Below are 14859 nucleotides of genomic sequence, written 5' to 3' on the forward strand. Positions count from 1 at the left end.
TACTCAGAAACATTCACTAAACTAAGGTCCATTTTATTACCTGAGCCATGAAAAGAACTCTGGATGTATGACCAGTAAGCTCAGCAATCTTCACCATTGATGGATACATCCAGAGGGTCATTTGATTCTGCATAAAGCCGTGGGAGCTAAGCAACTCACGCTCGTTCTTGTTCCACAGCAGAGCACAGACTTGTGAGCCAGTGTCCACTGAGTTCAAGCATGCACCAGTGTGGGTGTTCCAAAACTTTATGCAACTATCACTCCCACCTCCTCCAGACGCCAGCAAATTGCGCTGAAAAGGGCACCAAGCAAGCGCTTTTACTGCAGCAGTGTGATCCTCAAGCCTGTGAAGCCACTGAGAACGTGAATGCATAGAGGCCATCGACCTATCCCATATGTAGAGTAAATTATCATTTCCTCCACTCGCTAACTGTTGGCCAGAGGTAGACCATTTCAGTCCACAAACCTCTTGCCGGTGTCCTCTAAAAGTTGCCACAATGTGCGAGTGCACTCTCACATCATTGTTAATGATCTGACCATCCATTCCCCCCGTTGTAAGGATGTGGTTTTTCCAATCTAGAGAACCAACTCGTGATTGGTGGCCACCTCTCAGAGTCCTCAGCTGCAGAATTGATAGAACATCACCGTATTAGGAAATCATCAACAAAAGACCATTCCAAAGGTTAAAACAAAGAAAAATTACATACCAGTCGATTAGTTGTAGAATCCCATAGCTGAACATCAGAACTGTTCAAGCCAATGGCAATATATTGTCCATCAGCAGCCCAACTCACACTTGTAACAGGGCCATTCTCATCATCAACAGTGACAAGCTCTGAGGCAGAACCATTTGAAGCATCCCACAAATATACGGTGTTTTGAAGAGCAAGTGCAAGGACATTGCTGCTACCCCAATCCATTAAGTTCAAGCAAAAATCATCTATAATATTAGGAGCATCCAATGTCCTCTCAGGAGTCTGTTGCATCCGATCAAATCAAAAAACAATAACAAAAGGAAAAAAAAAATCAGATAAAGTAAAGCTTAACAATCATATATCTAAAACAAGTAGAGATCGAATCAGTCAGTAAATATCATAAACTCCATTTTATTGACCTAATCTGAATTTGTCCAACCTGGGGAATACGTCGCACAGGCTTTGAGGGCTTGGATTGATGAACAGAAGAATAGAATTCATCTGGTATCAATTTTACTGGAGTAGGTGGTTTGTTCTTAAAGGCGAGGATGCGAGAGCGATTCATGTTGAATGTCTCAGCCAGTAGTTTCAAGTAGGCCTCTTTGGATTGAGACCTGACATCACTTTGGTTCTCTTTGCCTTTCCCCCTTTTAGTCAACATGTAATGGGCAAAGTCGAAGTCCATTGCTGATCTGTTTGGAATGAATCTGTCCAACTGAAAAGCAACAAAGAACCATTAAATCAAATATTCAAAACAGAAATCATTCTAATATGCATGTTTAGCAGAAATCATTCGACAAAATAAATATCATAAAAACAAAATGGCCCCATACAGAAGTCCATTTTTTTCTTACATTTTCCCATCTTTGAAGAAATTCAAAACAGAAATCATTCTACTATGCATGTTTAGCAGAAATCATTCGACAAAATAAATATCATAAAAACAAAATGGCCCCATGCAGAAATCCATTTTTTTTTCTTACATTTTCCCATCTCTGAAGAAATTCAAAACAGAAATCATTCTAATATGCATGTTTAGCAGAAATCATTCGACAAAATAAATATCATAAAAACAAAATGGCCCCATACAGAAATCCATTTTTTTTTCTTACATTTTCCCATCTCTGAAGAAACTGCACCTGTTGAGGGCAAGAATTCAAAGACCCTGCATCCATAACATTTAATGAGAACCAAAGACCAGACTTTAAAAAAAAATCAAAACCCTAAATTGGAGCGATTTCGCTGAAATCTAAACGAGAAGCATTTAATTAAAATCAAATTGTGAATCAATGAAAGCGGTTAAGGGTTGGGGAGGGTTTCACCTCTGGAGAGGCGTGCAAGGAGGAGAACCGAAAGGGGGTCAGCCATCGATGATCGATTGCGGGGGATCGATTGCAGGGGAGAGAGGGAGAGAGATTGCGGGGAGCGATGAGCAGGGCCTGGATTTTTCCAACGGTAAGTGCGGGAGAGAAATTGAAAGAAAAGAAATTGCGGGACTTTGTAACGGTAGCCAGCTCGCAGCGGGGATCGATTGCGGGGATCGATTGCGGGGGATCGATTGCAGGGGAGCGAGAGAGAGATTGCGGGGAGCGATGAGCAGGGCCTGGATTTTTCCAACGGTAAGTGCGGGAGAGAAATTGAAAGAAAAGAAATTGCGGGACTTTGTAACGGTAGCCAGCTCGCAGCGGGGATCGATTGCAGGGGAGCGATGAGCTGTGCTTGGAATTTTCCAACGGTAAGTGCGGGAGAGAAATTGAAAGAAAAGAAAGTGCGGGATTTGTAACGGTAGCCAGCTTGAAAAGGTGAAACTCAGGCAGCTGCCTCTAAGGCCCGGCCCAGCGGGATAAATTGGGTTAGGACAGGCTTTGGTTCCCCGGCCCATACCGGTCCGGTTTGCCCCAACCCATTTCAAGCCTAAATTTCAGTTTTAAACTTCAAAAGCAAGGGGGGAAAATGGTGAAGAAAAAAAAAAAAAAAAACACCGAGTGTAGTTGATTGACAGCAAAATGTGAGTTGCTCTCAACCCTGAAAATCTTTCCTTTTTCTCTGAGGTAAAATCCCTAGTTTTTTATTTTATTTTTTCCTCTCAGCCCTAAAAACACAATGTTTCCTTTTTAACATGGATCGGCTTTCCCTACCCAAATTCCATCTTGGTCCAGAAGTGAAGAATATATCAAAATTTTCAATTCAATCCCCATAAAAGAATGCATCCTCATAGACTTGAAAGACATAGGTTTATTTACTGTTTTATTGAACACAGGGTCAGGTCAAGTGTCAGACATATAGGAGCTATGGTTGCAATATTCCCATGAAAGTCTATTGGTTTACATTTCTTTGTAGTTCTAGGATGGCTTTCAGGCTTTTGGGAACACAAAGGGAATTTTCAATTCAATCCCCTTGAAGGCATCTTGATTGCATTAGTTCAATGCAGAGGTGAAGGGAAGACAAACTATAATGGAATGATTCTCAATTTGTACATTGTGTTTGCTTTCCTATTGTTGACCTTAATTCTGAAATTACTTATTTTGAGTTATATGTGAGACCATTGCATGATGTAATGCCAATGGCTGTGGGAAGCCATTCTCGTTAGGTTTTCTGGATTTTATTTGTCATGGTCAATCCATGATAGATGAGTCTAAGATCATATTTGGGAGGACTCATGGGAGATGATCAAATTTTGTGCTCCACCATCTAGCTTCTAGCGCTTTTTTCTAGTAAGTCCAAATTGTGAAACTTTGATTTAGTAGAAACCTCAATGAGGCAAATTGAAGACTTCAATTGGGACATTTCATTACTGAAAAGTATTTTTTGATCCCCTTTTATCTTGGTAAGAGATGTTGATTTGGAAATTTTAGGCGCATTCCCCGTAAATTCTTTGACCTAGGATGGTGTGGGGTTACCTCTATCCCCCATTAGCTTAGGCTTTTAGAAGCGTATGTGGTCCCACATCATCCTTCTTGTTCCTTGGAACGACTTGCAAAATATCTTCCCTCTAACCAAACTTATTTGGAAGTGGAGAACTTCTTTTCAGGTGAAAAATTTTGCTTGGTTAGTGACTAATAGGATTAAAATTTGCTTTAGATAAGGGACATCATACAAAGCCCTCAGCTTGAACAGATGAGTTTTATGAAGAGGGTTTGAAGAGACAGTTGAACATCTCTTTCTTTATTACCTCTTCACATAAGTTGTGGCAATCTCTTAGCATTTGGACATTATATGGGAATTATCCCTTTTTACTTTCCTTAACATTCAAATCCTTGAGAGGAATCCATTCTTTGAAGTACAGTGGAGTCATTGCTTCTAGTGATGATAATCAAAATGGTGATGTCATTTCATGAAAATCCTAATGATATTGGTGTAAAACCAAAGGCATGTCACAAGACTCTTACTGCAAAACAGACTCGTTTCAAATTGTAAGGATAACAAAATGGACTCATTCAAATCCTATGTAATACATGATGAACTGGTTTCTTTTTCCTATATGTTCACATTTTTTCTCAATCTATTTAAAATGTTGTAAAATATTAATTTAATCCCCTATCATCCTGGTGGGAGATGTTGATCTGGAAATTTTAAAAACATTCTCCTTTAAATCCTTCTTTTCGTTCTTTGAAGGACTGTCAACCAACTTCTGTCTAACAAAACTTAGTTGGAAGTCAAAAGCCCTTTTTCAAGTGAAAGATTTTGCTTGGTTTGTGGTTGATAGGAAAATGAATTTAAAATTTGCTTTGACGAGGGACAGCTTACAAATCCCTCAACTCAAACAGGTAATTTCTATGAAATGGTTGCAGAGACAACTGAAGATCTCTTTCTTCATTGTCTCTCCGCATAAACTTATGCCAACATTTTAGCATTTTATGGGAGTTGTCCCATTGTACTCCCCTTAGTATTTAAATCCCTAAAAGACAAATCTATCCTTTGAAATATAGTGGAGCATTGCTTCTAATGATGGTAAGGAACTAGGAGATATCATTTCATGAAAATCCTAATGATAATTAAAAAAACAAAGACATTTCAAAAGACTACAAGTGCAACAGATAGTTGTTTCAAATGGTAAGGACGAAAAAAGGGATTTATTCACATCCTATCTGATACATAATGGAATGGTTTCTTTTCCTATATGCCCTCATTTTCCCTTAATCTATCATCCTAAAGTCTTGATGTGTAAAGTTTTGATTTCTTTTCTTGTGTGTTTTTTTTCCCATTCTGTTGCAGCTTACATTTATGTATTTGCTGTTTCTATAGGACAAACATGAAAAGATAAGGGAGGTAACCCAGACACTGGCCTTTGAGAAGCAACAAGCTCAAATCTATAAAAGGTACATGGAAATGGTTATTGTGTACATTGAAGACTATGATAGGAGTATATCAAAGACCATTGAACTTACAGTAAATAATTTGAAAGAGATGGAGAACAGAGAGCAGTAATGTCATAGACAAATTGAGAGTGATTCGAAGCTCATTTTGTTATTGAAAAACCAAATCAGGATGGTATGCAAAATGATGTTTGATGGGTAGCTTATTATTTTGATTGTTTTGTAGGTATGCCTTTGTTCCAAATTCAAGAGGATCAAGGCAGTTTTTATAGCATGAATATCTTCATCAACATGCATTTTATTTTTTCTTTATGTGACTCTCCTCCTTGGAACACGTGGTTGATTGAAAAATTGGCTTGGCCAAACTCAATATGTGAACCTTTAAGCCAATATTTATGCTAACGAATAATACATAGGATTGTTTAAGGGTCGTTTTGACCAAGGTTTAAAGTATCGGTCAAGTCTAGTATGAGTGTGGTATTTGATACCATATTAAACAAAGAGTTGGCCACGAATCAGTTAAACTCGATAGAATTGGTCAAGATTCTAAGTTAACTCAGGTGAATAATTTGAGTTGCCAAAAAATTCCCTAGTTCAACTCTAAAATGAAAATTTATTCTTCCAAATCATGACAAAATAACACAACACAACAACCAAAACTAAGAAATCTTTGCAAATTAGTGATTCTCTTCAAAAGGAAAGGTTTTTTACAACCCGTGATGAAGAAGATGACACCAGTGAAGCCTTTGAAAAGTTTTTCAGTCCCCATGACTGTTTTTGAGGTATATAAGAAGAGGAGGTTGAGGGCATTTCATCGCTAACCTCACAACAGATGGACTATGGTGCTTTCATGTCAATGGTGTCATTGTGGTGATTGGTGAGAAATATTAGATTCCTCATCCTCCATTGATGATGATCCTAGGTGTTGGTCTCTCATTTCTATGCTTTGTTGTATGCTGTAGAGAAATTCTGTGTTTGCCAAACTAGGGTGCTCCTCTCTCTCTTGTGGTGCGGGTTTGAGAATTAGGGATTTGAATTTAAGGGAGTAATGTATTCTATCATTGGTTTAAATGCTAATATATGTAATACAAATGGTATTGTATTAATGTGTTATTTTATCATTTTAGATGCTAATGTGTGGTATAAATTGTAACTTTTCATTTTTTTTTATTTGATTTTTGTAATTAAAGAGTAGGGTTTGTCATCAATTTCAGTATCAAAAATTCTCTAAATAATTCTAATTTTCATAATATTTTGTGTTATTAATTTTTTAAACTTATTTAATTGTATTTTTTTTTAATTTTTATCTATCTTATTTTGCACATCGTTTGATATGGATTCAAGATGTTGAGACCAATGTGCTTCAAGACCCTCTAAGTCAATAATCGCGACCGCGACTTTGGTTCATGATCTTGATATACCATGTATATTGAATCTTCTATCTTTTTTTTTTCTTTCTTTTTTTGAATTTATTTTCTTAGCAATTCAGTACAAGCTCATTTTAGGATCTCAATAGACATTTGCCTTCTTATCTATGATCCATTTTAGTGTTTTGAGTTTGTAATCAAGATGCAACTTTTGCACTACTTTCTCATTTTGTGCAAAAAAGAAAAGAACATACTATGAGCTAAAACTCTTGCTAGACTTGGATACCTAGTTTCCATAGACTCCTAAGACCTTATGACTTAAAACTATGAGGTTCCTATTTCAACTCTGTGAAAGTTAGGGTTACTTAATGAGTAAAACAATCTAGGTTTTCTTTTGCAAGAAGGAAAACAATGGTAGGCTAGAAAAAGAAATCCAACATGGACATGAGCATGATGTTTGTTTAGATTAATTATCCAACTTTAGTAGAATATGAAAAATTTATCCTAGTCATGCTAGTCAGTTGCATGTTCAGTAGGAGATGGTTAGTGTGAGTGCTTTTTGGCACATTTGATTGGAGGTTGTTGGCAGATCGGAGGGTTGGCCGCGTCCATTAATTCCCCTTGTGCTCGCCGTGGGCGCTTGGGTGAATGCATTATAGGCTAGGGTATGCGCATTTCCTAACAGCAATTGCTTTTAGGAGAGTTAGTAGTGCCTGAGGTCCTACAAGTGGTATCAGAGCCGAAGTCACGGGTTCGAACCCCAAAGGTGTCGCTGGGGGGGAGATTGTTGGCAGATCGGAGGGTTGGCTGTGTCCATCAACTCCCCTTGTGTTCGTCGTGGGCGCTTGGGTGAATGCACTATAAGGTTATGGTATACGTCTTTCCTAACAACAATTGCTTTAGGAGAGTTGGTAGCGCCTGAGGTCCTACAGAGGTGATTGATATGCTCGATATGACATCTTACATGAATAAACAAGAAATTAAGTCCGATGCAATTAACCTAGTTTATCGCAAGTAATTGATAATACACATGGTGTTGCTCCCCCTATATTCTAACTCCCAATTGTATGAAACATTGTGAAAATATTTTGAATAATCCCATGTTGACAACATAACTTTTCTTTCTTGTTTTTTTTTCCCTTAAATACGCCTTCTCAAGATCCAAATTTATTTTCAAGTTGCACATTGATGTTGGAGCTCCATATAACACATTCTAAGATGGCTAGGGCCCAGAATTTCAGAATAGTAAACTGATTTGCTTATTTTCTTACATTCTTATTTCTTTTACTTTCCTCATCTAAGTTCTTTTAAACTCTTCTATGAGTTACTTAGGAATTCCATTAGTCACTCATTTTGTGCTTTGGCATGTCTAGTATCCCTATCTATAGTAACAATAGAGTTCCTACTAAATTTAGAAGGCATGATTATGCAACAGTAGTGGGAAATGAAGATAATATTAATGGTGCAATATTTATGAGTGCAGTTACTTTGGAAGGTTTCTATAGAACTTATATTGAAAAGGTTAAGAATGCCAAATTGAAATATCATACACAACAAGTTCTGTTTGACCCCTAAATATTTTGTGTTCCACTTGCTTTCTTAGACTGCTTTCCTTGAGGTGGTTTTCTAAATTTTTGCCAATACAAATGTTACCTCTTCAGGACTTAGGTAAAGCTACATTTTTTAGCAAAATTTTATTGTAATATGATGATTACATGTGTTTCTTTTGTTTTTTAGGTATGAATAATACTAATGACATGTTCCAATAACCAAATTCTGCTCAAATGGCATTAGTCTCAGTAGCCCCCTCTTTTTAAGAAAAAAATAGGAATTTATAGAAAAGCGCCAATATGAGTTTGAAACCAACAATACATAGTGTGGAACAAGAAGCTCCAAAGGAAATGGAAAATGAAGAGGCCAAAACAGGAGGTAGTTACAACATTTGGCTTATTTGAAGGCCAATCAACCTTAGACTAACATATGTTTCACCATCTTATATGAGACCAAGCATATCTACATAAGATCAATTTGATTGTTTGAGTTTAAATCATGTGACTTGTAATAATACCCTTTATGGGACAATGCTTGTCTCAGGAGTTAAAGCTATCACAAGCTTGTGTGACCATCTTAAAAATTTTATTGGACACTATTGCTTGTAGGTGCCATGAGTTACAAAAATGTTGTACAGTAATTAATAGTTATTTTTGTGCTATAATTGTTTTTAAATATACCATTTGTGTAATAGTTATTATCTTACCTATATAAAATATGGTAAGAGAATGAGATTTTTTTTTTTTTTGTTTGGTTCTTTTGGATAATAGATCTATTTCTATGTAATCATTACAATAATGCTCAATGTAATATATGTGTGTGTGTCCATATATGTGCAAGTATTATAGTGATTAATAATTATTTAATTTGAAATAATTATTTTAAGTATTCCATTTTTATACCATATATGTTGTATAGAATGTGGCATTTTGAAAGAAAAAAAATATAGTCATAACTTTAGTTTTTGACATGAATACAATTTTTCTGTAATAATTATCATAGTAAATTAGTAATTAATGTCATAATAATAAAAGTTACTTCTTTTGAGCATTGGTTATTCTTAAATATAATATCAAGATAGAATTTCTTATATACAAGGTTTTTTTTTTTTAAAGAAACAAGCCAATACACACTATTATAACCAATGTTACAATAATAAGATGGTAAATTTATGGATGTCTTACATAGTAAGTAATAGTTATTTTGGAATAATAACAAATCTAAATTTGGTATTTATATATCATTTCTTTGTGAATCATTATGGAGATGGGTACCTATGGAAGAAAAAGGTGGACAAATACTTTTTAAAATAATTAATATAATAACAAAAAGATAATAATTATTGTATTGTTTTTTTATAATAATTACTTTAAAATAGCATTTGGCTACAATCTTTTATGGCAAAAAACAATGGATGACTATTATAATTATTACTCCAATCTGTATTACTATTATAGTGGATGTGATATCCAGTATTTATAACTAAACAATAATTGTTTTTTGAGACTTATTTCTAGAGAAAAAGAGAAAGTACATAGACACTTACTATTGAGAGATAAAGATAGGTTTGGGACAAAAAGTCTTGAATTGCATATTGATTGTGAAGCTAGAATTTTCAAAATAGTACGAATTCTCAGTTAGTTTCTCTAACTTTTCTTTTCTTTCATTTTTATTCTATTATAATTTGTTTAATATAATGAAAATTTGGGTTTGCAGCCATGATATGTTAATTTAAGTGTTAGTTGATTCTCTATTTGATTGTTGAAGAGCTTAAGAAAAGAAGAAAATTAAAGTTTGAATCTTTATGTTACGTTATTTTGTTTAGATTGAGAAAAAAAGGAAAGGAATATGAAAATTATTTTGTCAAAAGTTATATCTTTTTCCTCCCTGCAGTGAATTGGTGTATCAAGCTTTTTGGATAGAATTTCATGTGGGTAATGTGTATTTTGGTTTGCGCTTCAAAAGTTTGAAGAATGTAGGGGTTTCTCTTTGTTTTTAGAGTTATATTGCTGGGAATTTTCTCCTTTGTTCAGTTTGTGTAGGAAGGACCTCTCATCCTTCCCTTGGTTTCTTCTCTTTCTTTGCACCTTTTCTTTCTCTTGTATCTTTTCTTCTACCAATATATTTTCTTCGTTTATGATAAAAAAAAAAAATGTGTATTTTGGTTTGTTAAATCATTCTTGTTAGTTTTGACTTTTGAGTGTGTTTAGTTTTTCTTTATTTTTGTTATAATATTTGAAATTGGGAATCATGAAATGCATGTAGAATTTCATGTAGCTAAAAAAAATTATTAGATGGGCTCAAAATGAATAGTGATTTAGGTCTGTTTGGCTGTTGAGTTGTTGGATTCATAGATAAGGAAAAGAAAATTTAATCTTTATCCGTCTATTTAGCTCCTATAAAGAATGAGAGAAAACTCCTTAACAAATAAAACAATTTAAAACAATTTTCTTTTCTTTCATTCTTTCCAAGAAATTATTAAATGAAAAATGTTGATCAAGCCTTCAACAATTATTCAACCATGTAAAGCATTTTGCTTCCACAGGGTGTAAACAAAAACAAATTCTCTTGTCGGTTTATTTTTTCTTTTTAGAGGAAAAAGTCTTTATCTTCCCATTTGTCCACATAGATAACTAAAGAACTAGAGTTTTATAGTTTTCTTTTTATTTTTCCCCTGCAACCTTTTCATTTTGGTCTGAAAATCATTAATTTATTGTTTTCATTGTAGTGGATTTTGGGGCCACGAACGATGTTGGTGGTGAGGTGGTGGGGAATTCTGTTAATATGGAGGGTGACCAGCATGGAAGTTTTGTTGAAGCGATAGCTCAACAAGGTGAGGATGATAATTTAGATCAATATTCTTCAGGAAGAGAAATAGTTCTTGGAGATGAACCTTATGTGGGTCAGGAGTTTGACTTTGAAGCTGCAGCTTACGCTTTTTATAAGGCATATGCGAAGTGGGTAGGTTTCATCATTCGTGCAAGCAGGCTTTCTAGATTGAAGGATCATAGATCTGAAACTCGCATGATGCTGGTTTGTACTAGGGAGGGTTTCAGATTGTGTGACAAGCATGAAAGTGCTCTAGAAAACAAGGAAGAGAGAAAGGCTGGTTGCAAGGCAAAACTTGTAATGAAGAAAATGATTTCTGGTAAATGGGTTGTCCAGAAATTTATCAAGAAACACAATCACACTATGGCTCCTATAAAGGGTCAAAGAGATTTGATCTATGATCAATATCTGGTAAGTTTTATCTCCATTATTTAAATCATGTTCATTAATATAAAATCTTCAGCTTAAATTGTAAAAGAAATCATTATGGAATTTCAGAGAACCACATAAACCTTTGAAAAGGAAATTATTTTTCCTTAGTGTTAACTTCATTCTAAAAATTTTAATGAAGGATTTAATAGCTCATAAGTTCTATTTCCAAACATTAGGAGAAAAAGTTGCAAGAGTTTTTCTTGGTCTCAAGTTATCTATGTTGGACTGTGCGTGCAACTGTGCATGCGTATGCATAGTTGTGCATTCATGTTTGAACACCTATGTACTAGTGGGTGCATATTTGTTAATATTTTGTGATGTTTATGATAGATGTGCTATAACTGCCTTGGTAATGTTGCTATTCTACAAATAAATAAATAAATAATAAAATTTAAAAAAAAATTGTGAAAAGTTGATTTTGCACTAATGATTATACTTGAAAGGACACCATAGGCTCAACACCCTAACCTTGAGGGGTAGTTCAGTTGGTTCGACCTTAGGTTTGCTCCCCAATGGTCACCAGTTTGAGTCCCCTCAAGGCCACTGGAGGTTTACCAGGTCGTTAACTTTAGGGCCCCGTGGGATTAGTCGAGGTGCGCATAAGCTAGCCCCAATATCCACGATTATCAAAAAAAAAAAAAAAAACCATAGGCTCAACACCCTGATATAGGTAATAACCAAATGGGCAGTATCCACTTGACATGAATAAGTTGTGATCACTTGAGAGTATTTATTTATTTATGTTTGTTATAATTAGTTTCATATTGCATTGTTTATTGTCCTTGAAGATGCTCTTTAGGCTTAACATTGTAATGATGTCACTTATGTCGGCCAAGTTGGGAGAAAGCCTTTAAAGTGTCTTATATACACATAATGCACCTTATTGGTAAGCACAACCCTTGATTGACTCTTATGGATGAAGATTCAAAAAAATGGGAATAAACTGTATGCATGTCAAAACCATTTTAGCTATTTTGAGAAGAAACGAGCCCACCCATGTGTAGGAAACAAGTGTTAAGCAGTAAAAAATTTGGATCCCTATGAAGATTTAATTTTCCATTTAGAACAGACGATTGAAAAGGACTCCAATATCTAACCTTATTTTGTTGATTAATTTGATTAAATTTGTTGATTAATTTTCATTCTCTTTTTCTATTTTTTTGATTAATTTCCATTCTTTTCAGACTAATTTGTTTTTATTTTTCATGGTACAAACTAAACAGTCTTCCAAGCTACTACTAAAGACTGTTTTTTACTGTATGGGATTACTAAAAACATATACTCTCCAATAGGTCGGACCCAATATTGTGATTAGATGGTCACATCATTGCCCATGAAAAGATATTTCCTAGGGGCTTCCTTGATTTTTCATAATACAGTTGATTTTTAGTTGGTGATATCACTTAATAGACCAAGTGGTTCTCTAATTTTGTTTTGCTACCAAATAACATATAGATTTGGGAAATCTCCTTGGTTGGCACTGGTCAAATAAAAACATATAGACTGCACAGTCACGACTTTGAAACATGTTTTGAAGTAAGACATCTAGCTTTTGTTACCACGTCATATTGATTCATTATTCCCATCCTCCCTCTCATTCTATGTTTGCCCTTTATTTCCTTATCTCTAAAAAAATATCTGAAATATACACTTGCCTTCTACTTTAGTGGGCCCATTGGATGTTCATGAAGTTTGAATTGCCATCTTTTTTTTCTTTTTTTTTCATGTGATGCTGAATCCACTGTTTTATGATATTTTAATTTAGGATACGACAATATTTCCAATGTTTATTGTTGTTCTTGTTGATGAATCCATTGCCTTATCATTTGAAAGAATCTATTAATTATAGATTGCTTAGGCTCTTTGTACGTGTAAAACTAAGTTGAAAACTTGAAAGGGACTAAATCCGATCAACATATTGTTGTGTTATGATTGAGTGATTGCCTTGCCTTGAATTGTTGTAAAGAATTGAGAGACGCTATTTCATGAAAATCTTAAAATGTTGGTAAAAAAATTAGAGTTGTTTCATGAACACCTAAGTGCAACATGGACCTATTTTTTCAACGGTTAGAAGAACAAATGCACGTTTTAATCCTTATTAGATTTAATGGAATGATTTCATTTTCATCGAACTTCCACATTTGATGTTGGTATTTCAACCCTTTTTTGTTCATTGCAACTTACCTTCTTTTATGCTTTTGCTTTTGTAGGATGAACATGAAAAAATAAGGGAACTAACCCAGTCACTGGCCTTTGAGAAGAGACGAGCAGCAGCATATAAAAGGTATCTGACAATGGTTATTGGTTATATTGAGGAGTATAATGAGAGGATGTCGAAGACGATGAACAAAGCCACTGAGAATGTGGGAGAGATTGAAGTTAAAGAACAGGAAAATCATTAGATAGTTTCAATACAATTTGAAGAAGATTTGTTTTTTTTAATATATAGATAAAACCTGGAAATGGTATGCAGAATGCTGTTATAAGTTTGTTTGTTGTTGTTGTTGTTTTTTTTTTGGCAAAAGCAAATTGTGATTGTAATGTTGGCATAAATTTGTTCCAATCTTCATTCCAGTTGTGGCGGTTATACTACATTTGTTGTCCAAAGAGCTTGTTGTAGATCCTCTATTTTGTTCTAGTAGCAAATGCTTTTTTACGTGTTTTCCTCCGCTCGTTGTTACCTTGTATCCGTCCCAACGGTGGTCCATTGCTACTCATTTGGTACTATTTTGTCCTACCTCATCTAAGGCAAAGCATTAAACTTCTTGTCCTTTATATGGGACACACACCTTTGAGAGTGATTTTCTACATTTCTCTCCACTTTTCTTTCACCTTATGTACATATATATATCAACATATCTGCTCCAAAGGTAATTCTATGAACCTTAATTTGGGTTTGTTAACATTAGATTTTGCATATTTTATTAATGTTTATTTTCTTTATCTAAATTATGTTAGATATAGACATGACATACAATCCAATTATTATATGTTTTTATGATTAGATAGATAGAATTGTTTATTTGATTACTACTATCAATACCATTCGGCGATCTTCACTTGTTTCCTATATCAAAGCTATGGATAAAAGAAGTCACCATCAAATAGCCCACCCCGCTAAAGTACCAATGGTATGCTCTTCTGACAAAAAGAAATTGGTTTGCGCCTAAATTGAAGTGATAAGATTAGTGGTTGATCTTTAGGTAGCTTCTTATGCATGAGTGTCAAAAACAAGATATTTTTTAGTTTGGTCTGTCAACATTTGGTTACTTTTTTTAGTAAGTATTGAAAACGTCATAAGTAATGTAATGTCACATATATATTTTTAAATCTCATTATTTGTATATTAATTGTATTTATTTGTAATTTTATATATATACATATAGAGAGAGAGAGAGAGATATTTGATTACTACTATCAATACCATTCCAATGGTGAACTTCACTTGTTTCCTAGATTAAAGCAGTGGATGAAAAAAGTCACTATCAAATAGCCTAACCTGCTATAGTACCAATGGTGTGCTCTTCTACCAAAAAAAAAAAAAAAAAATAGTTTGCACCTAAATTGAAGTGATGAGATTAGTAGTCAATCTTTAGTAGACTTCTTATGCACTATTATCAAAAACAATATTTTTTTGAGTTCACTCCATTGACGTTTGGTTACTTTTTT

At 34.4% G+C, this 14859-nt stretch overlaps 2 protein-coding genes across 2 annotated transcripts in view; one reads left to right on the top strand and one right to left on the bottom strand.

The window, feature by feature from the left end:
* The window catches only part of LOC100243941 (cell division cycle 20.2, cofactor of APC complex), a 29712-nt gene extending 27236 nt beyond the window's left edge, over nt 1-2476 (bottom strand). The window contains exons 1-5 of the mRNA XM_059737153.1: nt 2018-2476; nt 1808-1860; nt 1135-1410; nt 708-977; nt 41-622 (exon numbers count right to left, since the gene is read on the bottom strand). Of these exons, the coding sequence (XP_059593136.1) occupies nt 41-622; nt 708-977; nt 1135-1410; nt 1808-1860; nt 2018-2063 (1227 nt within the window). The 5' untranslated portion in view covers nt 2064-2476. The remainder of the gene's footprint in view (nt 1-40; nt 623-707; nt 978-1134; nt 1411-1807; nt 1861-2017) is intronic.
* A 5752-nt stretch (nt 2477-8228) lies between these two features.
* Nucleotides 8229-13693, top strand: LOC100266266 (protein FAR1-RELATED SEQUENCE 5-like). The gene is made up of 3 exons (XM_059737114.1): nt 8229-8307; nt 10658-11169; nt 13401-13693. Exons 1-3 carry the CDS (start codon nt 8229-8231, stop codon nt 13590-13592), a joined length of 783 nt encoding a protein of 260 aa, XP_059593097.1. The 3' UTR covers nt 13593-13693.
* Nucleotides 13694-14859: the final 1166 nt, after the last annotated feature.

The sequence above is a fragment of the Vitis vinifera genome, chromosome 5, assembly GCF_030704535.1.
Source record: "Vitis vinifera cultivar Pinot Noir 40024 chromosome 5, ASM3070453v1".
Classification (NCBI taxonomy): domain Eukaryota; kingdom Viridiplantae; phylum Streptophyta; class Magnoliopsida; order Vitales; family Vitaceae; genus Vitis; species Vitis vinifera.

Coding starts and splice junctions, on each gene's coding strand:
- LOC100266266 (XM_059737114.1), top strand. CDS start 8,229: ATGAGTTTGAAACCAACAATACATAGTGTGGAACAAGAAGCTCCAAAG. Junction 8,308..10,657: donor TGAAGAGGCCAAAACAGGAG/GTAGTTACAACA, acceptor TTTTCATTGTAG/TGGATTTTGGGGCCACGAAC. Junction 11,170..13,400: donor TGATCTATGATCAATATCTG/GTAAGTTTTATC, acceptor TTGCTTTTGTAG/GATGAACATGAAAAAATAAG.